The 27,626-nt window shown below is 37.3% G+C and overlaps 1 protein-coding gene and 1 long non-coding RNA gene across 2 annotated transcripts in view; one reads left to right on the forward strand and one right to left on the reverse strand.

The window, feature by feature from the left end:
- Window positions 1–27,626, forward strand: part of LOC309335427 — a 73,188-nt gene that overhangs the window by 19,224 nt on the left and 26,338 nt on the right. The window contains exon 3 of the long non-coding RNA XR_014153495.1: window positions 1,815–1,923. This is a non-coding gene — a long non-coding RNA (uncharacterized lncRNA). The remainder of the gene's footprint in view (window positions 1–1,814; window positions 1,924–27,626) is intronic.
- On the reverse strand, window positions 15,360–24,395 carry MSTN (myostatin). The gene is made up of 3 exons (XM_081848690.1): window positions 23,819–24,395; window positions 18,870–19,243; window positions 15,360–18,097 (listed from the first exon to the last, which is right to left on the reverse strand). The coding sequence occupies exons 1-3, from the start codon at window positions 24,174–24,176 to the stop codon at window positions 17,717–17,719; spliced, it is 1,113 nt and encodes a 370-aa protein (XP_081704816.1). The 5' UTR covers window positions 24,177–24,395; the 3' UTR covers window positions 15,360–17,716.

Raw genomic sequence — 27,626 nt, forward strand, 5'->3', positions numbered from 1 at the left:
CAAAAACATTGTAATTTGGTTGAATGTTAAGAAGGATGCTAGATTATAAAAAATTGGCCACCACTAAATTAGATTTAAATTTGATGATAAGTGAGACTAAAAGAAAATATAAAAATTTTTTTAGAAGAAGTGCTAGATTATATTTGAATGAGTGGACATGAGATTGTAAACAAGTTGATAATTTGTTTGGAAAAAACTTTTAACGATGTAAATGGGAGCGGGAGACGCGAGGGAGTCCAAAGAAGTGATGAAATTATGTTTGTGACAGAAGTAAGATTGTTTATTGTTTGTGCATTTATATTTAAAAACTTTAATAAATATTTATAAAAAAAAAAGAGAGAGATTGCTTTACCCCATATACGCCCACTCAGCCACAACGATCTGCAGAACTACAGGTGCCGCATAATACTCATTCTGCATTTGTAAGAAATTGATCTTAGTGTGGCTGTAGCCACACTTTGGAACTCCCTGCCTATTGACATCAGACAGGTATCTTGCCTATGTTGTTTTCAGAGCCTGCTAAAAACATTTTTGTTTAAAACAATCCTACTCAAATATGTAGAATATTTACATTTATTTACATATTTACAAGGATCTGCTTCCATTATCAACCTCTTATAGTTTGTAATATTGAGCACTATTCAGTTATTGAATGAATGAATGAATGAATGAATGAAAATGAAGTAATTATTACTTGTTTTCTCTGAATTGGGAACCATAGCCAGCACAACCCAGTTTTTCAGTTCTTGTCAAGTAAGCATGAAAGCTCTGCCCACTATGATGGTCCAAACACTCTAGCCATGCTCAGTGCCAGTCAACAAGCTTGAGACTGAGAACCCTCGCAAGGAAAAGTGTTGAATTAGAAAAAAATAATAGGATATTCAAAACTAGCTAAACACAGTGTCAAAGGGAACAAAGCTCAGTGCTGAACAATATTGTAGAGATGGATTCAGAAGGACTGTGAATGTCTATGTTTATGTGTTAATGTTATGTTCCAAATATATTGAAGTACAAATGCTGATATAAAATATCATTTCATTGAAAGAAAGTGACAGGAAATGTTTGTATTGCTTACTTAATATGAAAATAAAGATCTTGACATTTAAGAAATAGCGAAGTCATCAAGGGTTTACAGTGGTACCTTGGGTTAAGAACTTAATTTGTTCTGGAGGTCTGTTCTTAACCTGAAACTGTTCTTAACCTGAAGCACCACTTTAGCTAATGGGGCCTCCCGCTGCCGCTGCGCCGCTGCGGTGTAATTTCTGTTCTCATCCTGAAGCAAAGTTCTTAACCCGAGGTAATATTTCTGGGTTAGTGGAGTCTGTAACCTGAAGCGTATGTAACCCGAGGTACCACTGTATTTGCAGCTAGAAAATCATATGGAATTTGTGTGTGTCCCCCTCCAGTATGTCTTCATCGTTTCAATGTGATATAAAGCATTTATACATTCTTTACAACCTAGTTCTGTTTAATTCCCTCTTATTTTAATTATTCACAACCACTTCATTGGGTTCTCATAAAGAATAGCTTACTGAAATTACGGAGACTTGTTCTTATGGAGAGTTAGTGATCGTCTTACTGTTTTTATTGCTTGTTCCTTTATCTACTTCCACTTTTTAAACTGCAATCCTGAATAAATAGGGAGGATGTAATCCCCAGTGAACACAATGAGACTTCCTTCCATACCCAGAGCTCTGTGGTTATCTTGACTCTCTTTTTAGTTATTTGCATTTTATGGCAGTTTCCCTCTGTTTTCTTTTTGTTCTGTACAAATACATGCTTCCAAATGGGGATTTCTTATTCATAATTTTCAGATCTGACACCTTCCAAAGGAGTAAGACAAAGCGCTATGATCTACTATCACGGTGTGAGCTGCGGAAATCTTTGCAGTCCATTGCCAAGAATGAGCATCACAGGAAGCAGGTACTTTCAGTTGAACTAAATTTAGTAAAACGCACGTTGAAATTAGTATTGAAATACAGCAGTTAATAATATTTTAGGAAGGTGTAAGGAATAGATTCAGAGCAACTGGAAGGACAGCTCTGAAGCATGTACTGTTGAACTTGGGTGATGCCCAATATGTTGGTTGCTGCTTGGCACTGATAGTAACTGAATAAGGTCAAAAGTTCTGTATGTTTTTTCTTCTCATCTGAGGCCATCGGCCAGCAGCCGTAATAGCTGTCAGCTGTGATGAGAAGTAGGGGCTGTAGGAAGAGTACATCAGTACAGACCCATCCCAAATCCTAGAATAGGCTACTCTACTTAGTCATTTATACTTTACTTCTTGAAGCACTGCTGGACTGTGGGAATTTTCACCTTCACTGGAACCTCAGAGCCAATTCATGACATCAGATTAAACATATGACTTCTCACAGAAGTGCCAAAAGTTACAACTTGCTGGCCATAGCTCTGTAAAGTTAGATTCATGCTACATATGATTTATACTATGCAAATCTCCAGTCAAACTCCCCAAACATTATGATAATAGCAAGAGCGAGAACTAGAATTTGCTAAACAAATTAGTGATTTTTTAAAAAGAGGGGTTGTTTCTCAGGATTTAGAATTCTGTCTTGAAGTACATGTGTGTGTCTCTCTGAGAGAGAGAGAGAGAGAGAGAGCGCGCAAAAAAATGTGGATAGGAGTGTATTATAAGAACAGAGCATATAAGTACCAGAAGTTTTTTTGAAAGCCATATAACTCAGCGTTTGATGATGCTTTGTTGGAAATCACACCTATCCCAGACCACTTCTGTTGTGTCTGTTTTTAGGAGCAGTTGCTTATACATTAATCTTTGGTCACCTAGAGAGCAAATCTAACTTCTGGGTGGGGAGCAATGGAGTTCAAATCTGAAGCCCTGTCACTTGTATTGGTCAGAGCAGAAGGGGGGGGGCAGTATTTTACTTTTTTACTTTTTTTTGCTGTACCAGTACCAAACTGACTCTGCAGAGAAATTGAAATTGGGTCCCCTCTGGCTGCTGGACCGTCTTAACACCCAGTAGATTCATGGGTGACTCAGCTCTACCTCTTTCCAGTTCTTGCTCTAACCCTGCTTTGGGGGCCTTACACTTTCTACATGTGGCAGTAGTCTGTCCAGAGCCCGCATTATTGGTAGATGTAGGAAAGACCTCTGTCCGCTGTTAGCAGAGCTAATCAAAGATGGATGAAGACTGATGGAAAAAATCTGTCCCCACAAAATGCTCTGCCCCAAAGTGTTTCTCCTGCATTGCTAATATGTCAGTCTTAGTTTTCCACAATTTATAACTGAGAGTAAATTACAATCAATGAGCATTGAACATTGTCAACAATTGATGGTGTTAAAAACTGTGTCTTTCATTCTTTATCAGTTCAATGCCACAGATGCATTACTTTACGTTATAGAAAATAAAAATAAAATATTTCTGAGTAAAGACCTAATGGACCATTCATAAAACCCACAGTTAATAATACAATGCAAGTATTTGCTAAAAGAGGGGCATTCTGGTTCAGGTATACATGCAGCCAGGATTTCATCCGTGCTGTAAAAGGAATAGTATTTCCACTTAAAACTTGATATGAATTATACGCTTTTTGTACTACATTTCCCACTCTTTGGCAATCAGGACTGCGTCAGTCTTCCCACATGCTATTGACTGGTAAAGCTATTTCATACATATCTGCTTGCAGAGCAATGATGTTACTCCAATTCTTTAGTAATGTTTCTTGTTTACTGACGTCTTCCCAGAACAACTTTTAGCCAATTCAATTTTACAGTTATGGATGCTAAATGTTTTAAATCACTCTCAAATACTTCATCATGTGCTGTTCAACTGTGTCTTAAGCTCCCAGACTGATTCCAAAACTAACAGTTGGATCTGGAGTTGGTCAGCTGTTGAACAAGTTATTTACACATGTCAGCATCAAAGCACCTCAGCCAATAATTAGCCACTTCTTTTAAAATTTATGTGTAGAATCCTTACATTGTAATTGAAGAGGAAGGTTGTGATTAGTAGATATTTAGCTTATTTTTAAAGAATATTTAGCTTCTTCCAGTTGGAAGATAGTAGAAAATGAATTACTAGATAGGGACAGACATTCCTATAATGTGCATAATATGAACTGCATTTATCAAACAACAACCTTAAACCCTTTTGCTGATAGGTATGAAGTCAATGATAGTCATAAAAGGCAGGCTCGATAGTGAGAAAAGCGTGTAGTATTAGGAGGATTATAGACTCAGTTGTTTAGAAAGCAGAAATTTAAGAAGACCTTTTGTGGACATAGTGATAGCCATGGTGGGAAGTGCTTCTGGCACGAATGTGTACTGCAGCAAAAGTAGGGTGAAGGTAAATATGAATAATAGCTAAGCACTTATAAACAGGTGCAGCACATTTTGTCTTCCCTGGAGGCTTGCCACTGTTATGTGATAGCTCAGCTTCTGTACAGCTGGGGTGGCAGTGATATTGAATGCACATCACTCTGCATAAGGCACATAAACGAATATGTCCTGATAAAGTCACATTAGAAGTGCTGAATGCTCATTCAGTAGTTAACAGGATAATATTGTAACATTATTTAATATTAATACGGAATTTCTCTACCTTTTGCATGTTTGTCCCAGAAAATCAACCTGGTATTTAGGTGAAATTAAAAGCTATCTTGATAAAATTATTACCGTACCTCTTTTCTACTGGCTACAATCTTGGTAGCTCTCCAGAGGTGCACTTTGCATTGTTGGAGATACAAACATTTTCCCCACATCCAGAGTTCATTTTCAACCCACTAATCTACAGTATTGATGCACTTTAATTTTTTTCCCTTTTATTGCCAGGTTTCTCAGTTTTCCTCCTCCTGTTTCTTGCCCCCCCCCACTTTTTTCTTTCTCCTGCATTTTCCTCACCCCACATCTCTCTCATTTTCTTAAAATCCTTGGTATTATTATCACTTCCTGTATATCTGTGTTTTGCTCATTTTAATGGATGTCTTGCATGCGATACATAATGATTTTATAAGCCACCCTGAGATAGCTTGATAAAGAGTTTGCTTATAAATTGATGGTGTTGATAGTTGTAGTAATAATAATAATATTAAACACTTTGCTTCTTTCAAGGCTTAATTTGTGTCAGAGTCAACCCCATAACCTATTTAATATCAGGGTTGTGTTCTGAGATATAAGAGAAGTTTCTATGTGCATAGGGATTTCCCCTCAAGACCAAGTAAATCACCAAATGCCTGTTTCTATACATTTAGGATTAAGAGAGTATTACTTCTAGAGTAGGTAACATTCCTTCCAGCCCAAGGAAATAGCACACTTTCTTTTTACAAATCATTCATACGCAATTCAAATATTCTTTACCCATCATTAAATAAACATTAGGGATGGGAAAGATATTCCGTTCAGTTTGCATTTAAAGGTGAACCTCCCTAATTCACTTTACAAAATAACACAGGAACTGAAACAGCCATTGCACTTTTTTGGAATTTTGCAGTGCAAGTTTCCAGGCAAGTAGTACATACAAAAATGCATATAGTAGAGTAAAGTGTGCAGAAAAAATGCATATATTAGTAAAAACAACATACCAAACGTCTTATAATAGGGAGAAATGCTTTCCCAAAAGTGCATGTTAGGCAAAATTCCATACTAAAATGTACATGTTAGGAGAAGTTCACACTAAAATGCTGCTGTATTTCCAAGAGGACTTTAAAAAAAGAAAAAAAAACTGCTATGAATTTAAGACTGGAAAAATGAGAAATTATTATGATTATTATTATTAAGCATTACTGAAAAAAGTCAAATACAAAGTATACATTCAAAGCAACATAATTAACAGGAAACTAAAAATATTATCTTAAGTATTACAAAATATTTCAAAATAAAACATTACAAAGGAGGTCAACTACACAATGAAGCAGCAAAGTTAACAAAAAAAGACCAAAACCAAACCCTTCAGGACTTGCTTCTGATTGGAATGGCCTGTTTGCTTCTGATTGGAATGGCGGCGGATTCTGCGTTGTCCACTTAGCAGCAACTGTTTCGGAGCTGGATCAGGCTGAGGGGAGAGTGTGAAGACTCCACACACCCCTAAAAAAACCCATGGATGAGTGGGGCACCAAGGGTTCCTGCAGAGCGAGAAAACTCGCTGCGATCTCCCTGCGACCTGCCGCTGACTCTGGCAGCAAGTGGGGGGGGGGGAGAGAAGCGGCTTGAGTTGGCTCAAAGGCAAAATTGCACCCGCCAGGAAGTCAAATATAAAATGCAGATTTAAAACAGCTTAATTAACAAGAGAATAAAATATTATCATAAACATAGCATTGAGAGAAACCAAAATTGACAGATTTGCCCATCAATAGAAACCTTATCTAGTCTATGTACCTTCGGAATTGGGTGCATTTGCCAAAACAATTATGATTTAAAACACAAAGTATAATAAAATATTATCATAAACATAGCATTGAGAGAAACCAAAATTGACAGATTTGCCCATCAATAGAAACCTTATCTAGTCTATGTACCTTCGGAATTGGGTGCATTTGCCAAAACAATTATGATTTAAAACACAAAGGAAGATCAGATAGATGAGATAGATGAGAAGAAAACCTTTCCTGGAATTACAGTTTGTTTGTTTTTAAATTATTGTTATTTTAAAAATAAAGTTTAAATACTTTAAATACTGCTTTCAGGGGGATCTCACAAAGCAGTTTACATGAGATTATTGCAGCAATGATAATAGATTCTTCTAAAAAGTTGCAATAAAGTGAAAAAGACAACTGTTTAGAAGAAGCTGTCGCTGCTGCTGCTTACTTGCCTCAGGGCTAGATGTTTCTCTCATCCTGTGGAGACAGTTGGAGGAATGAGGAACCATCACTGGGAGACCTTATAATTTTAATTTTTGAGGTACCAGTAAAGTTAACAGCTTTAACAACTATTTCCATTCGTGTGAGAATATTTCACAGCCAAATGTGGTAAAACCGAGAATACTTAGCTCTATCTGGTAGGTTTGCCTATTTACCTTCCTATGAAAATGGATAGGATTAGGCTACATGCCTTCCCTACCTCCATCAAGCAGACTCAGCACACTGGGACCCAGTGTACTGAGGAAGGCCTGTTCAGTATACCAGCTCTGGGGTGCTTGCACAAAGTCTTGTGGGGCCATCTAAGTACCCTTGAGATTTCCCAGAGCATCCCTAGCCCCTCAGACAAGGCAGAGAGCTTAAAAGCTCTTTTCACGTCTGGTCTGCTTGGGTTACTGGCAGGAGAATATATTTTCCTCAGTTCCACCCTCACCCTTTGTTAGAGAGTCTTCCAGCCCTCTAGAACCTATTTTCAGGATAGGGGCTGCAAGGATGAGTGGGGCACCAAGGGTTCCTGAAGAATCCCACTTCCACTGGTGTGAGTGCCCTGTGGGTGTAGTCTGCTCAGTGAATGCTTCCATCAGTGGGAACAAACTAAGGATCTTAAGTGGTTTATGTTAAGGCTTATAAAATTGTGCATGCTACATTCATTATACTAGAACTTGGGATTGCTCAATGAAGTTGATTGTTAGTAGATTCGGGACAACAAAATGAAGTACTTTTTCACACAACACATAGCTAATAGAATAGTAATCCATACTATTTTAGCAAATTCTAAGGGTTAAAATCATGAATTATAGGTGATGGATCCATGTAGATGGTGACTGCATGCATCAAAGAGAATTACCATCACTTTTATGCTCTGCTTGGAAGCTTCCAGAGGCACCTAGGTGTCCACCCCTGGAAACCAAATGGCATACTGTGATCTAATCTAGCAAGGCAGTTATACTAAAAATTAAAAAGAACCCTACAGTTTCTTCCAGAACCAGGTCTTTTTTTCAGCCAGAACTCACTGGAACTAAGTTTCAGCACCTCTCAGGTGAGCGCCATTGCCATGCTAAGAGGGAGATGTTTGTGGTGGGTTCTGGTACCTCTTTTTCTAGAGAATTAGCACTGCCCAGAACTGTAGTGTTAAAAAAAGTTGGAAGCAGAAAACAAATTAGAAGGCTTAACATTTCTGTTAACCTAAAACCACCAAATTCCTTTTCTACCAAATTTCACAAAAGCAGTTTGAGAACCCCAGATGCCTGGACTGCAGTTCCAAACTGATATTGTTGTTGAGGGAAACAGAAGGACCTAGAATCATTCTGTTCTCCCAGTAAGTGGTTAGATTTGTGACAATCAGATATGTTGCAGTTTGTTTCTAGCACTGTGCAAGCTCCTCCTCCTTTTTGCTGGATGCAGGCTTCTTCCCCTTCCTGCAGCACATATTTTTGTATAAGGCACTGAATAAAGAAGGGCCATTCCGTTGTGGAAACCTGTTTCTGCACATGGATTGCCATGTGCTTTGATCTATATACATTCAGAAGCAAAGAAAACTGCCAGAGATTGAGAGAAGAGAGGGAGCTACATCACTGCTGGGAGAAATGTGGTTGGAAAAACTCTTAATAGTAGTTAAAGCTGAAAATCACTTACAATGTAGTATTTTACATTCATAACATAGTTCTTAGAATGATTTCCATGGATACACATCCTAGAAAACCTTCCATTGGAAAGGTTCAACCGTGCAACTTACTGGAAGATTAGCTTGTGAAATGAAACCATCCAGCCTCATCTCACAGTATCATCTTTGAGCAAATTGCATTCTGTTGAAATGTTTTCATACGTATACATCTCTTGGATGCCAAACATTATGAGAGGATTGACCTCTATATCTCTCCCTACTATGGAATGTTCCAAACTGCTGTCAAAATCAGAGGTATTAATAGCTTTAGAATTAAATGTCATATGCATTATCTTCAACTGTCAGGCAAAACTGCAACAAACTGAGACCTTGACTCATATATCAACATTGTTCAATGGCTGTATTGTTTGATCCAGCACAGAAAGGTATTACAAGATCCTTCAGAATAGAAAAACAAGATCTAATCTAAACCAAGAACTAGTTATCTGTATATTTCCCCACAAACATTCTTTGTGCATGGTCTAAGATTTTCATTGATAGAAGAGTGATGGTGAAAAACAGGGGTTGTCTTCAAGATTGTGCAAGTAGAGTAGACTTCTGTTCACACATCCCTCCCCCTGCAGCCCCCTGCACAACCTAAAAATCTAATAGAACCTCTGGAGCAGATTTTGTGGGTATGTAGGGGGCTGCAGGGCAGAAGAAAGAAATTCTGTTGCACTTGCAGAATGTTGGCTACAACCCTATGTCTTTATCATTTCTCTATTTTCTTTTCTCTGGAGTCAACATAGCAACTAGGCATACTCTTTCACATTATTTTAGACCAACAGCGCATGATTTTATGAAAGAGAAATGTTCCTGAATTATATTTTGAATTATAGTAATGAATGTGACTGCCAGTCACGTAATAATGAATATTAAAGTACAACATAACAAAACAAAATGTTTTTGATATAAGATCTTAGAGGAACGGACCATAAAATTGTGTGTTTTTGTATCAGAATTCACTTTAAGAAACTTATCTGTTGCTATCTGATTAGTTGAAGATACAAGTGGTTAATATGCAGGAGGGTTGATTTATGCTGCAATCCTAGCTCTACTTGTGAGTAAACCCTATTAAATTCAGTGGGACATACTTCTTAATAGAGTTGATTAAAATTCTATTGCAAAAATACTCTCCCCCGAGTAGGGCTGCAGCACCACAACTAGGGTAGGTGGCGCCATTACAGAACTTGTCACTTGTGGGTGGAGCTTGGCAGAATCTAGAATTTGCTACTCTTTCACACCCCCAAATTGACTTTCTGGCAGAACATGCAGGAAATTGCAGAACATGCAATTTTTCATTCAATTTTGTATATTTAGTTTTTATGAGCTGTGTATATTTGTGTGTGTCTTTTTATTTCTTTCCTGTCATTCGATTTCTAATTCATCATCAGAACTGTGTTTACATTTTTAAAATTATTAATATTATATAGAAAAAGTAATCTATATAATTATTATTTCTAAATGTAATTATTAGTCTATTGAAGACACATTGAGATGCATTAATCCCAGACGGCATACTGAATGCATCAGCAGAAACTTTAGGAAGATGAGAAGCTCCTTCTGTTTCCTGCAGAGGGTTACAGATGCCTCAAAATATCACATTCACAAGCTTAGCACGTATATTAGGTTTTAGGCATTTATAGATTTCATTCTTTATATATAGCCTATGTATGTCTTGAAAATAATTCTGCAGTGGAATCTTTTTTATTAAGCTGAGATCGTCAGTGCAAATGTAATAAACAAAAAGGCAATTAATTAATTTCTTAATCAAGCATTGCCTTGGCCAAGCATAGTTACCATAGTGAGAGGCAAGTTTCCAGGTCTCAACATTCCAGACATGTTAATCTAATGGAAACTAACGGAAAATCTTAAGTAAGAGTATTTTAGTGATGCCATTAAGATGTGATCTATTACACTTTGGTTTCAAGTTTCAAATGACCGTATTATCTTGATCTCAAAACTTGTTTGCAGAATGAATTGTAGTGGTGGTAGTACTAGTTGGAAACCGAGAAAAACATTTTAACATGTCGTATCAAACTGATACACCTTTGTGTTATATTTTATCAGGATTTTTAAATTGCAAATAATGTTTAAGACTGATCTACCATTTGAAATAACAATGCTACTTAAGCTGATTTGCAAAAATGTTTATTCCAGCCCCCCTGGATAACTGCATGGTATTTCACATTTAGACCTTGTGATATTCAGATAGCCAACTGATATTGTATATTGATTGGTACTGCACATTGACATACATTCACACAGAACCAAAGACCTGCCTCCTGGCCAGGATAAATATTTACATAGGTGTAAGGGAATGAGATGTTAAGGAAACAAGAGGAGCAGAGGGAGAGCATATGTTGTGTTGGAGCCTTGAACTGCTGCACACAGGGTTGAGAAACTAGCACTGAATATACCACATGTTCATCTTCTTTCTACACTAGCCATCAATGAAAACTTTTCTATTTTAAATGTTTGCATAGATTGCCTTATTTCTACATATAGTACTTGATATAGCTCTGCTAACATTAGCACCACAATTGCACTATGATCCTTCAGGCAGCTGGCAATACTCTAATGCTTTTGGATAGTGACATAAAAGGGAAAGGGATATATCTTCTTTCAGTGTGCATGTGTAACTGCAATTAGTGTTAATAGGAGTTACGTGCTCACATTGGGAGGAAAACATATCCCTGAAATATGTAACTATATTTACAATTGGAAAATAAATATACCCTACCGGCGCTGCATATTACTTTTAGAGTAAACATCTGTTCACAAGGAAAAATATGCACTCTTATAATATCCTTGCCTTTATTTATTTTTATATTCTTTCTGCTTTAGAATACTTGATCGGCACACAGATTATGTGAAAATTTCAGTTTCCTTAACCTTTGCGATCCTATCCACAATGTAATCAATGTACTTTTACTTAATTTTTTGGGAATAAAATAGGTTTATAATTTTCAGCATTTTCTATAATTTATATTTGCCCCATCATCATTTATCCTTTGTGATTCTTAAATTCAATTTAAAGTAAATGTTAGATCCTTAATCTGCTTGACCCTTTCAGCTGCTTTGCCTCAAATAGTGGCATAGATATTGTGCAGTTCTATGCTGTATGCTATTACATGATTATTCTCATGGAAATGTGGCCTTTCAGGAAAATTATAGCTGGGCAGGCTCAGAGATGGCAGTGGCCTGAGATAAAGGGTCAGAGAAAGTGAACAACAGCAAGGGGATTAAATAAAGAAGAAATAAAGCAAACAAGTTTCCTAGGAAGGAAAGTGTGGAAGTGTGAAGAAAGAAACTTAGTTAAGAAAATGTGAAAACCGCTCAAGGGAAAGAAGCAGAATTAGCAGGTGTCTGAGCTAGAACACAGAGGAATGGAAAAAGCAGAGGTACCATTTCAATTTACAGATGCGGGCGATTTTCAGCTATTCGGTTTCTGGAAATATTGGCACACTTCAGGTACATGAATGGATACTGGAAAGCCAGGGGTGGAGGAATATTTTATCCCTCAGCCTAATGACATGCAGGATAGATGTAATCAAAAAATGGAAGGAGAAAGGCAGGGGCCCTCTGCAAGTAAGCTGTTCAGATCTCTGGCAATAGAGTCTGGTCCCTCTGCTTGGGCATATCTAGGAGTTGGTGAGGTTGTCCCCAAAGGCACAAGCTTGGGGAAGTGGTGCAAAATTGGAACCTCTCCATTGTGGTTCAGAGTGGCTATGAGCCTGTCTGCCCATCCGTATGCTCTCTGGGCTGCTCCCTGTTGCTCTGGGCCATGGAGAAAGTCACGCTGGAGTGCGAAAGGTGGCAAAAAGCAAATTTCTGAGTTTCTGGTCCATGGTCCGGGGTGGGTGGGTGGGTGGCAATACAGCTTTTTGAAAAGGGCGCAACGGAACCTAGGTACATGAGAAGAGAGAAAACTGGGGTGGTGAGAGTGTGTGAAGGGAAAGTCAGAGGAAGGAGAAGAAGGGAATTTAAGAAAACAGAGGGTGGTAGAAAGAGTGAAATAGGGGTGTTGCAGAAAGACTTGGTTTTGGCACCACCACTACCAGCATATGACCCCTTGCAGATTGCTCCTAAGATAATGTAGTCCTTGATAGAAAAAGTTTTCCATTCCTTCTGTATGCAGTTATGTAATAATTACATGAGGATGATTGACTAAGATGTGAAGTTTCATAGATTCTTGATGCAATTGATGTTGAAAGTAAATTCTCTTGCCCGGGTACTGTAGCTTGGAAATTAGGGAGTCTGCTTTTTTTCTTCGTCTTTTATTAGAAACTGTAGAAAACATTAGAAAGCCTTGGAGTGTGTTCAATGTGAACTATAGAAAATAATTTTGACATTATTAAAAACATTTTCAAATAAAAACTTACACTGAACTAGCAAGTTGTTTTTGCCATATCGCTTGTAAGAAAACACATGGAAAATGGAAAATGTTTTTAGGATATGAGATAAGATGCTGTGTTTTGTGCCATGTATCAGCGGCAATGAAATGAGTGGCATTTTCTCTATGGCCCATCACCCAGGCTGTGTAGTAATACCACATGGCAACAGCATCATGACACAGCAAACATCTTAACACAGCCAAAAAGCATCTATGTAATATTCCTTCACTGCCATTGAGATTGTTTGGCACAGTTCTACTGAATCATGCTGAATAGTAGTGTAATGAAGATGAAGCAGTGCTTGTGTGTATTGTTTTGATTTATGAAACTCAGCATGTCAAGTATATTGGCTATAACTGGCAGTGAAAACACCAATAAATCTTACTTAAGCCCATCTTTTGAGCAAATCAAAGAAAAATTGTCTTACCCAAGCTTATCAGCATGGAAATATTTTGGGGTTGTTTTTTTTCATTTCCATAATATGGAATATTTTTCACCACATACTTTTTGTGTTATTTATGATAAGTGATCAGTGGATAAACTGGGTCCAAGACAAAACATATGGAACATAGTTTTAGACTAGCTGATTTATTGAAATATTGATCAAAACTGTTCATTGCTGCTGCTGCTGCTAGTTGAGGTGTTGCTTGTGATCTCTGAGTGAATGTTGTACATCAGTAAGTAATATTTTTTCTGAGAACAAAGTGAAGTATTCAGAAACAAAGCGACCCTTTAAAATCTGACTTATTGCCAATCTGTGTGAATATTCTCTTTCAAAAAGTGCAGCAGAACTTGATCCAAATGTTGCAAGCATTGAATGTAATAGGATTTTAAAGAATTGTATTATTTAAATTTATTTGGTAGGAATATATTTTGAAGGACTTCTGTTCCCCAGTTCAGGCAAAGCCCATCAAAACATGCTATTTGGGCAGAGTGAGGCAGCCATGTATGGCAGCAGAATTTGGGTATGTTAACAGGGCAGTAAATTTTATATATTGGTGAATTTTAATCCAAGGGGGAAACATTTGTGGACTTTTTATCCTGAGGTGCCAAATAATTTTGTCGGCCCTGAAAACTATTGCTGTTGACTTGGGGAAAGCACAGTTATGCACGAAATATTAGGGCTTTAGTGCTTTGAAGAGAAACTTCTCTTAAAGGCATAAATTGGAGAATGTGGTGCATGCAATTTAATGTGAAACTAGCTATTTTAAAAATACTTCTTCAGCATTAGAAGAGGCATGCATAAATCTTGTCATTTGTGTGAGTTTTAAGACAAGGACCTATTTTATTATCATAGATTGTATATATAATTTATTGCAACTGAAGCTACCATTGTATCCAGGACCTGTGCTATGTATTGAATCCATTTGATCAAAATGTTGCTAGTTCTTTAAACAAATTCCTAGCTGCTAACATGCTTTCTAGAAAATCAGATTTGAGTTATCTAGTCATCTGAGATCTGCCAAGATTTCTTACGCATTCTTTCTATGTTTAGCTTTAAGGGCCTATTCCTTAAGAACGTCTATAAAAGGGGGCTAGACCAAAACAATGGCTAAGGCACACACGATTTAAACATGAGAGTCACACGATTGTTAAACATGGCCCCTTCTCACAGGTGTGTGGGCCTGACACTTTACACAAAATGGAGCATGTGGGGGAAGTGATATTAAAGCACTCTCATGTGTTATCTTGCTGTATTTTGTAGCTTCTAAGCAAATCTTTCTTAGCTTGGCCTCGGTACTGGAAGCGAACCAGGTAGGGAGCACAGCAAAGTAAGGCCAGGTGAGGGGTTGGTTTTGTTCCTTGTACTCAATTTTATGTACTGCAAGAGTATTTAATGCCCTCCAGATTTTGGGGAAGTACAACTGCCATTATCTGTGACATCAGTTAAGTTGGCAGGACTGACATGAGTTGTAGCCCAACAATATCTAGAGGGCCACAGGTTAACTACCCATGGTGTAAAGAGCAGGCCACCCAAACCTGTTTTATACGTATATGGGAAAATGTGTGTTTTCCATGCTCCACATGTCTCACCTAACATTCTCCAATATTGCATACACATTCAGGCTTCAGTACACTACAGGGTTAGACATACCTAAGTCTCACTGATTTCTGTGACTGCCATGTGTGATCTTCCATACGTGCGCAAGGACTTCTCAGTCATGCCATTCCTAATTTAGCCCCTCCCATGTAGATAGCTATGCACAAGGTCAGGGGACCTTCCATAGTGACATTCTGCTATGCTTGAGGAGGAGCCGTTGCGAGTAGAGAAAATAATTAGGCTCTCTGTGTACAAGGGGAAATGCTTTGCATGTATGCATTATATTTCATGGATTCTGATAGTGGATCTTAACTGCACTGAACTGTGGCCTCTTTGTGCAACCCACAAAACTGTTTAAATCCCACTGAAATAAAAATAAATAGAAAATTGGCATTTTAGCTATTTCACAGCTGGGGGAAAAGAAGAAAACCCAGAGACTGATATTCTGCTGTAATTTCACACAAAATGATAAGTTGAAATCCAGTATACAACAAATAGAGTTTTGATATTATACAAAAGTGAAAATATTTTTACAGAAATTATAGTGGTAATTGAACAATGTTTGTATTTTCAATTGTTTTTCACATTTGAAAATAAAGTTTCTTGATAGGAAATAGATTTCTAAACTTTGTTTTGATTAAAAATTACTGATTATGCTGAGCAAAATATACAGTAATACATGAAAATTAAAGTTTATTACATACTTATAAAATGAAAGTAATAAAATATTTTGCAAGATTTTAGCTCATAAGAAAAATACAGTTAGTGAAAATATATGGGTTTGTGCTGTTAACAGTATGTTGATATATTGCTAAGAATTTAACTGAATCAACGATATGTTGAATGCAAATAATGTTGAGTGAAGGAAAGCAGCCACTAATGCTGTTCTGTAAAAGTTTGTACAGAAGTTTATGCCACAGTTCACACAATGCTATTAACAGGTAATTTTTTTACCCATTTCCATACTTTTTACATGAGAGGCTGTTCATGCTGTTGTGCAAGTGAAGGAACATTTGGGACTTAGTTTCTTTTTTCTCATGCAGTGCTTAAACACAAAGTAAACAGCCCTTCCCTTCCATCCCTGAAAGGTTATCTTTGGATCCAGCCCACAATATCTCCTGACATATACTGCTAACATAGTTGATCTGGCAATAATAGTTGGTTGCAGGATACTAAATTCTACTCACATTAGGCCCATTGAATTTACTGGACATAACTTAGTCATGTTGATTAATTTCATAGCATTTGTGTTTAATATGGATACCATTGTTTACAACCTTATGTCTGCCATCGCTCTGATCCACTAATTCAGGTGAAGCCACTTGATGTTGTTGGACTCCCATCAGACCTGACTGGTACGGCCAATGATCAGGGATGATGGGAGTTGGAGACCAACAAATATCTGGAGGGCACCAGGCTGGCAAACCCTGCACTAAGGCATGTGCATATGAAACTCTTACATGTAGCCTCACTCATTAATTTTAAAAGAAAGAAAAAACAGAACCCATATAAGCAACAAGTATACAACAAGTGGGTAGAGCAATCATTGATTAGGGTGATTTCATTTATATAACAGTGTTCTCAAGAGCATTAGAATAAATACTGAATATTGGTATATTTGTTGCAAAATAATAAAATAACTTATTTATATCATTGACGGAAGTGTAATTTTAATCTGAGTTATTCCAAATTTGTTGCATCATATATATGGTATAGTCATAGTAACTTAAAAAAACACATTTATTTACATTATAATATTGTGTGTATATATAATATATATATTATATTACACAAATATTCATGTTTTATTTTTACAGTACTGTACTTATGAATTCTCTCAATTGGTTTATCATAGTGCAAACTGTAATGTTGCAATATGGGTTATAACAATTGTACAATAAAGAACAATTTCTTGCCATTTATTATTTGTAATACAGCTGTCTGCTAAAGTAATTTTTAAAAATTCTTGTGAATGACAAACTGTAGTTTAGGAGAGGGAGATTCATTGTAATGTGTGCACTTAAAGCTGTCAGAACCTCAGTTCTCCTGGTGTCTGCAGTTCCAATACAATATCCAGTTTTGTGACAATATTGTAATCTAGCTGTTGGTACATCCCATCCAAAATACTTATTGCTTCCTGCAGCAAATCTTGGGACTGGATTGTAAGTCTACTATGATAGCACCATTGGCAGAAAGTAATGTACATACTAATTATAAAAGGAATGGAAACAAAATGTACCTACCCTAATTTGTGAACTTATCTGTTTTGTGGAATTTCATCTTATCAGTTTTTATACTCTAAACTCAATTCAAGTGTTTGAGAAAAATTCACTGGTACTCTGTTCACTCTATACGTCACAAATATATCCTCTAATGCAAGTACAACAGTGAATTCAACTTTTCAGACTATATTTAATAGCCTGCTCCTTTTCATTCTCTGGAATATAAGGAGGTTGCCTTTTTCTACTTCTATCTGCTGAAACTTGTATATGATTATGTTGTTTGCATAAATGAAAAAATACCTTCCCAGAATAAGAAATTCATTGTGAAATCCTGTGAGTTTGATTGTAGCTTATCTTTTTCACTGGTTTTTAACCAGCCCTTGCATAAAAATGTCTTTCAATTCACATACTGTAGCTTGTCTGGTACGAAATCTTTACAATAGCCTAGAGTATAGCCTATCAGAGGTAGGCCTATTGTACAAAAATTCACAGTTTCAAAAAATGCTCAAGGGAAATACTTTTCATAGATTCCATATTTTATGAAGTGGCAAACCTAATGAAGAACTCATGAGCACCCACAACGATCTACCACCATAGCTGGTATCTTTCCATATATTATCTGTTCTTTTCCATTGAAATACAGCATATTTATTGGGGACATCTTAGTAGGTGTGCAGCATGGGCCTGCTGAACCTCTTGGATTTGCTTGGTGTACAAGATGAGTGTGTGGATACTTTTGTAAAAATACAAATTCACATTCTCCAGAGCAGTAATTTGCTTTGTATCTTTTGGGTGCAATTATCCAGTCCCATCCAAAAGCTTCAAAATCCACAGTCAGCGGGTAACGGCAACATCGAGATTCTGTTGAGTGTTCATCACAGTCCAGACCAAAATCTCTGCGTGATCTTTTTGGTGTATCTGTAATCCTGACCTCTAAAAATGGGTTCTATGAATAAAGAAAAAGGAATAGTATTTTGGTAAAGTGATTGACATTTGACACAAAAAATATATTTTTCTAAACGTATAGCATTCAAGAGCTGTAATGTTGATGGTGATGATGATGTAACCAGCCTTGTTACAAAAAAAACAACACAACTTTGTCTGCTTTTTACTTGGGAGGGGCTTTTATGTGTAAGGAGAAGAGTGGTAAAAATAAAATAAAGCCTAGAAGAATTGCAGCAGCTACAATGTTACATGGCAATCCATTTAAAAAAAAACCTAGGATGGTTTTGAAAACAATTTGTTATACAGTGTACTGCCCAAAGGACAAAATTTTAAAATGTCACTGTGAATCCTCAAGCTCTTGGACATATACAAAGAGGAAGTCTTTGGCTCCTAGTCATAAACTTTTTCTTTGTCCTGTTAGAAAGCATTAAGACATCAAACACCCAAATTGTTGGTGTTATTAATTTTTAGCTATTAAAAATGGCTTATATAACCACCTTCCATATAGCACTCAGCTTGAGGAACTGAAAAATAAGTGTTAATAATTCCAGTTACAGGCAAACAACTACATGAAGTTTATGTACAATTCTGGTTTTATTGTTCTGCTGGAGCACGGAGGACATTTTCCAGCTCCTGGTATCATTAATTTACTGGAGCTTTCACACTGCATTAATAATCACAGCTTTTCTAAATTCCTCTTTCATTTGTCTGAAACATCCTTTTAAGCAATGAATTACAAATAAGTTCCTGCAAAATTTCCAAGTGAAACTTACCAAACCATCTTCCCCTGGTCCTGGATAAGTTACTGCAAGATCTCTTCCTTTTTCATCCAAAGCTTTGATTTCAATACCCAAGTTAGATTCAGGTTGTTTGAGCCAATTTTGCAACACAGTCTTCACATCAATGCTCTGCCAAATACCAGTGCCTGGGTTCATGTCAAGTTTCAAAGATCGAATTGCAGTAGAGGTTGTACCATCTTTCATGGGTCTGATGAGTCTCAAGATCTGTACAAATACTGTTGTAGGCCTTTGAACTGGTCTTAAGTATATCCACAACTGAGCCTTCACTACTTTATTATACTGTATTTTGGAGCTAAACTTAAAGAAGCAACATTTGGGTTTTCCTTCCACTGGCATAGGGAAATCAGCTATAAACAAATGGATAGAAAATATTACTTGTTTGCAAACATCAGAAAACATGTAAACATTTTATAATATCTTCAGACAATTTCTTAGCAGTGACTTACAATTTGCAGTAGAAACAGTTGCTCAGATCTCATGTGACCATCTAAGATGTATACCACTTTTATTTTTTTAACCACCACAAGTGCTTCACACTTTGCCCCATTTTAATCAGTATTCAATACTTCCATCAAAATTTTGCTATCCCCCTCCCACAACCTCTTGATGTGCAACAAACATTTATGGCCAATCTGAGTGAGTGCATATCCAGTAATAAGGAGCACATAAAAAATCCTTATCGAATAGAGATCCCCATTCACAGTTTGTATAGTTCCATGTATAATGTCTGCTGTTCCAGTGGTATTTTGGAGTAGGTCCAGTCACTTTTTACATTTAAAATTCTCCCTTGTCAATAGATGGTGGCCTTGGATCCAGTATTTATTTGTATTTATTTAATTTGTATTCCACCACCTTCTGAAGTCTCTAAAGCACCTCACAGTTTCCATAGGGTTGGGTCCAGAGTCCAGACTAAATTAGTTGCACCTAGATTCTGTTGATTTCAGTGGGATCTAAGTCATAACTAAGTTTTCATATTGATTTGAATGATACCTACATGCAGCTAACTAAATCTGGATCTACCAATAAAACACAATAATTCCATTAGCTTGCAATAAAAAAGAGAAACATAATCACAAAATAAGTGGCCATATGAAAGCAGATCATAGGAAGAAAAGAAAAGGGGGGGAAATATTGACCATAGATTAAGAAAGAAACCTAACGAAACAAAAAAACTTGGATTTTTTTTTAAATTTTCAGTACTCAAAAGACCTTTCTTGGAGGAAATCCACTGAAATCTTAAGGAATTGCTTGTTCATTTGAGGACTTAGGTGAAAATGATTCATGTGTATATATAATTTCACTATTTGCTTTTTCTGTATTGTGTTTTATGTTTTGATCTTATACCATTTACCTGGGAGTAAATACCATTGAATTCCATGGACTGCTAAGTGGATATGATGAATATGATGTCATGTTTGTACTATGTGATTACGCTGATTTCTGCTGAAAAGGACAGGCTGAACTTTTAAAATTATACTGATTATTAAAAAGAAAACAAATCATAAGGGAATATACCCTGAGAATCTTGGAGAGTCTGTGTAGTTATACTAACTGTCCAGCTGTACAAATCACTCTCTGAAATAAAGTCTCTCTCTCTCCCCCCACCCCCTAGTCAAAATTACCAAGGGTACTGAACACATTGTACAGTGTACTCAGCCTGAAAGTGGCTGTGACATATAACTTCCACTTAAAACACAATGAATGGCAAACATTCAATCAAGTTATGTAGTGTTATTTCTATTTTAATTACATACAGTGGTACCTCGGGTTACATACGCTTCAGGTTACAGACTCCACTAACTCAGAAATAGTACCTCAGGTTAAGAACTTTGCTTCAGGATGAGAACAGAAATCGTGCGGCGGCAGCGCAGAAGCAGCGGGAGGCCCTATTAGCTAAAGTGGTGCTTCAGGTTAAGAACAGTTTTAGGTTAAGAACAGACCTCCAGAACGAATTAAGTACGTAACCAGAGGTACCACTGTATAGTAGAGTTGTGAATAAGCTATAACAGAGTAAGTATAGCAGAAACCAAGTTGCTTTCATTTGCATTGCAACAAATGTATTGTTAATAACTTTATTTTAATTTTCTGGTTTTTAATTTGCCATATCTGACTTTGTGAGACTAGGAATTGCAGTATAGTAGGAAATCTTATTTTAGCATACAGTGAGATTATATAAGCTGTTAGATACATTTTAACTCTCCGTGCATCTAGTGTAAAATAATATCACATATTGATGTATTCTAGCACTCATGTACCACAAAGAACCCCTATATGAGTGGGTTTTTCCAGAGACAGCAATATAAAGGACAGATTTACAATAGCATTCTTTTCTGTTCATGGGCCTGCTTCTAATTGGGATGTGGTTGCAGACCCAAGATCCTGTGCCTGAAGTAAAAATATGTTAAGGCTGCAATCCTAATCACAGGGGATTTACTTCTGAGTAGACATGTACTCTTAAGTCATTTTCATATTAAGTTACCAAAAAAGTTTCTGCATTTTTAAAATGCCATCAATGAAGAGTGAAATAAATAGAATAAAAGTATTTTCTACAATGTTTTTGATAAGTCAGCACAAATAATTAAATCATGTTACTTTAAATATGAATTTCTAAAACATAAATTCTTGATTATTCTTTCCAAAAGAAATGTTAAAATAACCATTTCGCTCCTTTTAAACCACTGTTGCTGGTAGCAAATCTAAGTCATGTGTGCTCAAGCTGTCCTTTTACTTTATTTTATCATCGCCTTAAGTGTTATTCTGAAAACAGCTGCCATAGCCAAATACTTCAGCTAATGAAGAACATAAGATACTATAATATAAGCTGTGCAAAAGATACTTGATAGGAGCCATGGCAGATGCTCAGCACTAAGAAGATAACTAAGAATCTGCTCATTCAGTAAATATCTTCATTCCTTCTTAACACAACTAATAGAATTCCTAGAGCTGTGCATGAACATTTCATTATTTAAAATATAGCACCATTGGCATTTATTAAGTGCTACATTAATGAATGCATTAGATTAATAATGTGGTTAATATAGATTGTATTAATTAACAGTTGTGGACAAAGTAATTAAATTAGGAGAAAGCAAATGTATGCCAGAGCTAAGCACAGAGACTGAGTGTTGTGAACATTTTTGCCACTCAGAAAGTACCCGTCATGTTTAATGTTTTGCGGGGGCGCAAAATGGCATGAAAATGTTTGTTGGAGAGAGAGTATGTGGCTCCGGATGTATTGACAACTCAACCAAGCCTTCCTGTCTGGTAACATTTTCGCCACAGAACACACCTTGGCAGAAAAGGAACGTTGTCTCTCGGTACTATGTTGCCTCAACAGGACACATGTTTCAATGAGTATTGACTCGGTGACTCGGAAACTAAAACTAATCCAGAATGCGGCAGCTAGATTGGTGATTGGGAGTGACCGCCGGGACCATATCACCATATAATTCATATAATTCACTGGTTCCCAGTACATTTCCAGGCACAATTCAAAGTGTTGGTGCTGACTTTTAAAGCCCTAAACCTCCTCAGCCCAGTATACCTGCAGGAGCATGTCCACCCCCATTGTTCAGCCCAGACACTGAGGTCCAGCTCTGAGGTACTTCTGGCAGTTCCCTTACTGCGAGAAGTGAGATTACAGGGAACTAGGCAGATGGCCTTCTCGGCAGTGGCACCCTCTCTGTGGAACGCACTCCCATTAGATGTCAAAAGAGATAAATAACTATACAATTTTTAGAAGACATCTGAAGGCAGTACTATAGTGGGAAGTGTTTAATGTTTGACCTGGGCTCCTTCCAGTACATTAATTCAATCAATTACTTTGGGGTGCAGCTAGAGCTGAGTTCGGGGTTCCGACTGGATTTTTTGCCCTCACTGACAACATTAGGTAAAGGGTAAAGGTAAAGGGACCCCTGACCATTAGGTCCAGTCGTGACTGACTCTGGGGTTGTGGTGCTCATCTCGCTTTATTGGCCGAGGGAGCCGGCGTACAGCTTCCAGGTCATGTGGCCAGCATGACTAAGCAGCTTCTGGCGAACCAGAGCAGCGCACGGAAACGCCATTTACCTTGACGCTGGAGCGGTACCTATTTATCTACTTGCTCTTTGATGTGCTTTTGAACTGCTAGGTTGGCAGGAGCAGGGACCGAGCAACGGGAGCTCACCCCGTTGCAGGGATTCGAACCACCGACCTTCTGATTGGCAAGCCCTAGGCTCTGTGGTTTAACCCATAGCGCCACCCGCGTCCCATGACAACATTAGGTAGCCAAATGTAATTGGTTCTATGATGCTATCAAATTCACTATGTGATACATGATTGGCTGAGATAGTGTAAGGAAGAAGAAACGAAAGCTCTGCTATAATTAAAAAATTGTGCCAGTGCAACAGAAGATCAGAAGAATGATTGTGAATAAGCACCAAAATTCAAAAAGTAGGAGTTTGGGGAATTTTCACACAGAATTTTTGTCATAGTTATAATTTATATATCTGTATGTGAAAACATGTAAAAATATATTAGTACATTGAAGCTTAATGTTTTATTTTGTCAGTTACATGGATGTTCCCTTTACTCCCTGTTTTCTGGAACTCCTAAAAACAAGTGTCTGTAGAAGATTTGCTAATGCAAATTGATGCATTAATATGCCTTTTTTACTTTTGCTCAATAAATTACTGAAATAATAAGGTTGATTAACTAAATAGCTTATTTACATACCAACAGCAATAAACAAGTTAATTGTTAGTTTGTATATAAAGGGGGAAATACCATTAAAAGAAAAATTACTTGTCAGTAGAGCATGATTCAATTTAAAAAAATGCTTTTCTCTCTCTCAGTTGCATGCTTCCACAAGCAGTTTGTTAGATGAGATCAAAAGGAGATTGTTGGTCTCTAGTGCTATCTTATAAAGGAATAAACGTACTTACACTCTGTAGGCATTGTAATAATAGTTTCAGTTGTAGCATGATAATCATCATCTTCCAAAGAGCCATCACTGCTGTCATCTCTCTGGACATCATATTGATCAATCAGTTCTTGCAGTGGCGGAGCTTTAGGTAAAAGTTGCCTTATAGCATCCCGGCTAATGTTAGGTGCTTGCTCCAGACGCAGTTTACTGAGGATCTGAATTTTTATAGCTTCTATTCTTGAAGATTTTGTACTTTGCCTCCATGTACATGCGTTGCACAGTCCATCTTTTTCCATGTTTTCATTTGCCTGGTTACTTTCATTAAGATCCACTGGACCAGGTATGATTAACATGAAAAGGTAAATATAAAGATACATTTTTTATTTCTGCAGGATCTCACATTCAGTGCAGGGCTTTCCCTTCCTTTCTTTCTCCTTCCTTTGGTTCCTTTTTTAATCTTTCCGTACTGTGTGAATCACTGAAGGCAAATGCAATCTGAGACAACTCACCACTCTGGTGAATCATGTATATTCCAAGAGGGCTTTTTATATTCCAACCTTCATTAGACTTGTGTCGTCAAAACCAATGATTGGCTGCTAAACCAACAATGAATCTAACTGTCAGATGTTAAAGCCATGTCCCTCATAAGTTGCTAGACCGCATTTTGTTACTGCCAAGGGTGAGCTGATTTTCTGACTATTCCATAGAGAGTATCTCCTCACAGGCTGTAAGAATATTTCCAAGGAGCATGGCCAGCAGTATCAAAAGATAGTATTACCATTCTTAAATGTGAATCAGCTGCTGCTTTTATTATGAATCAGTCTATGTATCCTCCCATATCTAAAAAGGCTGGCCAATAATTGAAAAAGAAAACATTTAATAAGTGTAAAGACTGTCACTCTTATAAATTAAAATTGTTCTTAAATATTTTATTTAACAATATGGATTTTTAAAAATGAAATTTGAAATACACCACTGAAAAGACAATAGCTAAGAATTTAAAACCAAAATCTTAACCAGTCTACATGTGCATGTTTTATTAATTTGATTATGTTTGAGTTCAGATGGTATAAGTAATTAAGGAGATAGAATCTTATTTACATCCTAATACTAAATACATTACAGGGAACAAACACATAATGACCACTCTACACAGGTCATTGAGTGCAGTAGTAGACAAGACATGTACTGTTGAGAAGGAATCTCCTTGCGCATATATCCAGGACAGCTGGCTTGTGTGGTATCCTTTGACAGCACACCAGTCACCTGTTTAGGGGTGGCAGTGTAGAGGACTAGATTCAGTATCTATGCAGATCCCAAACAGAGATGCATATGCTGACATAACTCTGAAACCAAGCAGTTACCCTGTGGAACACACTTTTGAAAGTTTGAATAGTATCATACACAGGATCCTGCTTCAACATTCACATCATCTTTCCTTGATTGAGGTGAACAGATTTAGGATCAAGGTGCAAATAGCTGCAATTAGGGCTGGGAAGAAACACCATTTCCACCAATAATTTGATAAATTGGCCCAGTAATTTGAGGAGAAATGGTTTTGTGATATCATTCTGCTCCTAGCATTGTTTCTCTGGATCATTTCATTAATACTTCAGCTTGTTTTCTTGGGATTTAACCCACTGAATTTATATCTTCTGGTTTATTCAGAATTCACTATTACTCTTGAATCCCACCTCCCCCCATCCCCTCCCGGCATGCGACCTTCTAAAACCTCAAATAAAACATTTTTACAGGGGGGCATGGTTATTGATTATTGTAATATTTTGTGTTTATTTTTCTGTTTAACACTTTGGGCTTTCCCTAGTAAGGAAACATGGGATATAAGCAATACAGAAAATTAAATTAAATTAAATATCTCACCATTGGCCATGCTGCTTGTGGGTGAGGGGAGTTGGAATCCAACGACATCAGGAAGGCCCACAGATTCGCCATCCCTGATTTAAGCCTTTGCTGAAACATCATCCCAAACTCAGCTAGCAGGAATTGCTGGGAACTGCCCAGGGTCCTCCTTCATCCATGTACAGGAAGAGGCTCTGGTATTCATTACTACTTTTTCACAGGTTCCAAGTGCCAGCAGAATAAGATAAGGACCTCAGAATCTCCCACAAAGAGAACTCTAAGCTGTATGTAGCTCAAATAGGTCATGCAAGATGCAGTTGCACCTGTTGGGCAGCATGAGGAGCACAATTTGATAGAAATAGGTGTGAGTTAAGTGAGTCATGGACCACAAAGACATGAGGATCGGATCATCTCCTGTCCTTGGTTTCCAACTAACAATTGGCAGTTGGGTGCATCTCTGCTCAAACATTGGTGGACAACATAATTCACTGCTGAACATCCCATTTCTGAGATGACATTCAGAGTCTGTAAGAACTAAAGAATGCTTGCATCTAAATGTACATTTTATTTTATTATAATCACAGCCCAGCATATAGTAGATACCATTGAAAATATTTAAAATTACAGAAAATCAATAACAACCTTCGAAACAGCATCAGGCAGTAAAAAGTCTGGGGAAATAAATATGGCAACTAAATGTCAGCAATGCAGGAGAAATTCTGATGTCAGTAAGGAATGTGTTCCAGACATTGTGAACCATTGCCAAGAATGCCATGACCCATGCCAGTGCTGTGCCCATCAACAGCACCATGAGCAGCACTTACCCTGCAGATATCTGAAAGTATCAGAGGTAGTGTGCCTTTAAGTATTTTGCTAGGTTGTATTGGGCTTTGTACACCATTACTAATACCTTGAACTGGGCCTGGTCCATTAGTGGAAACAAAATTGCAGACTACAAATCCTACACCACTTTTAGAGGCAGCCATCTATTTCATATCCCTTATCCCTTGACCTTGATATGGAGGAAAGTGACCACAGTTGATCGACCTATGCATCAATTTTACCTAATTATCATTTGTGAAAAGAGCAGTTTCCTACCAAGGATTATCACTTTAGTCTTTACATAATTGATTTTGAGAAGGCTCATGTTTTCCATGCCTTTCTAATCTGACTCTCAAATTTTGTAGGATAAAAATCATTACTAATATAAATATTACCATTTGTTCACATGGGGTGATATGTGTCAGGCTATGAGTATGTAGAGCAGACCCACTGAAACCAGTGGCCTTAAGTTACTTACTTTATAAGCATAAAATACATTTTATAATGTCTACTTTATAAGAATAAAATACATTTTCTTACCAATAACATGTTTATCGATGAAATTATGTAGAGTGAAATTGTGATAAATTTTTGATTATTTACCTAGTCCGTTCTTCCCCAAATCAGTAATTGCCCTTGCTTCCAAAAGGTTGAAAAGAAATCTTTTCTCATATGGCTTGGTCTCCAGTTTTTCCACCATCCTTGTTGCTTGCCTCTGGAGTTGTTCCAGTTTGTCAGTATCCTCCTTAAACTGTAATGCCCAGGACTGGACATGCTTCACCAAAGCAGAATAGAGTGGTTGTTGACTGATATGCAAAGTTACTGCACAGCTTGGAGGCTTTCAGCTTGTGAATCCTTGTTAGCAGAGACGTGGAAAAATAAGAAAGAGGCTTATTATTGGAAATACATACTTGGGTGGTAAAGAATTCTCTAGTTTTAACTAACTAAGTTGGAGTTCAAAGGAGCTATGTCCCTTGGTTTGTTTATTCCTTTGTTGTGGGCTGAGTCACAGTGCTGCCCCAAACCCGGGTCAGTGCCAACTGCGCTGAGGCAGGATGGTGCTGCCAGCTTTTGTGCCTCACTGGCTGCGAGGACATGCATGCAGCCAATACCCTCTCAGCCTGCAAGGCACCCCCCCCGAAAGG

The sequence above is a fragment of the Podarcis erhardii genome (genome assembly GCF_964252035.2).
Source record: "Podarcis erhardii genome assembly, chromosome: 1".
NCBI lineage: Eukaryota > Metazoa > Chordata > Lepidosauria > Squamata > Lacertidae > Podarcis > Podarcis erhardii.

Coding starts and splice junctions, on each gene's coding strand:
- MSTN (XM_081848690.1), bottom strand. CDS start 24,176: ATGTATCTTTATATTTACCTTTTCATGTTAATCATACCTGGTCCAGTG. Junction 19,244..23,818: donor TATTACAATGCCTACAGAGT/GTAAGTACGTTT, acceptor ATTTGTTTATAG/CTGATTTCCCTATGCCAGTG. Junction 18,098..18,869: donor GACCAGGGGAAGATGGTTTG/GTAAGTTTCACT, acceptor CTTTATTCATAG/AACCCATTTTTAGAGGTCAG.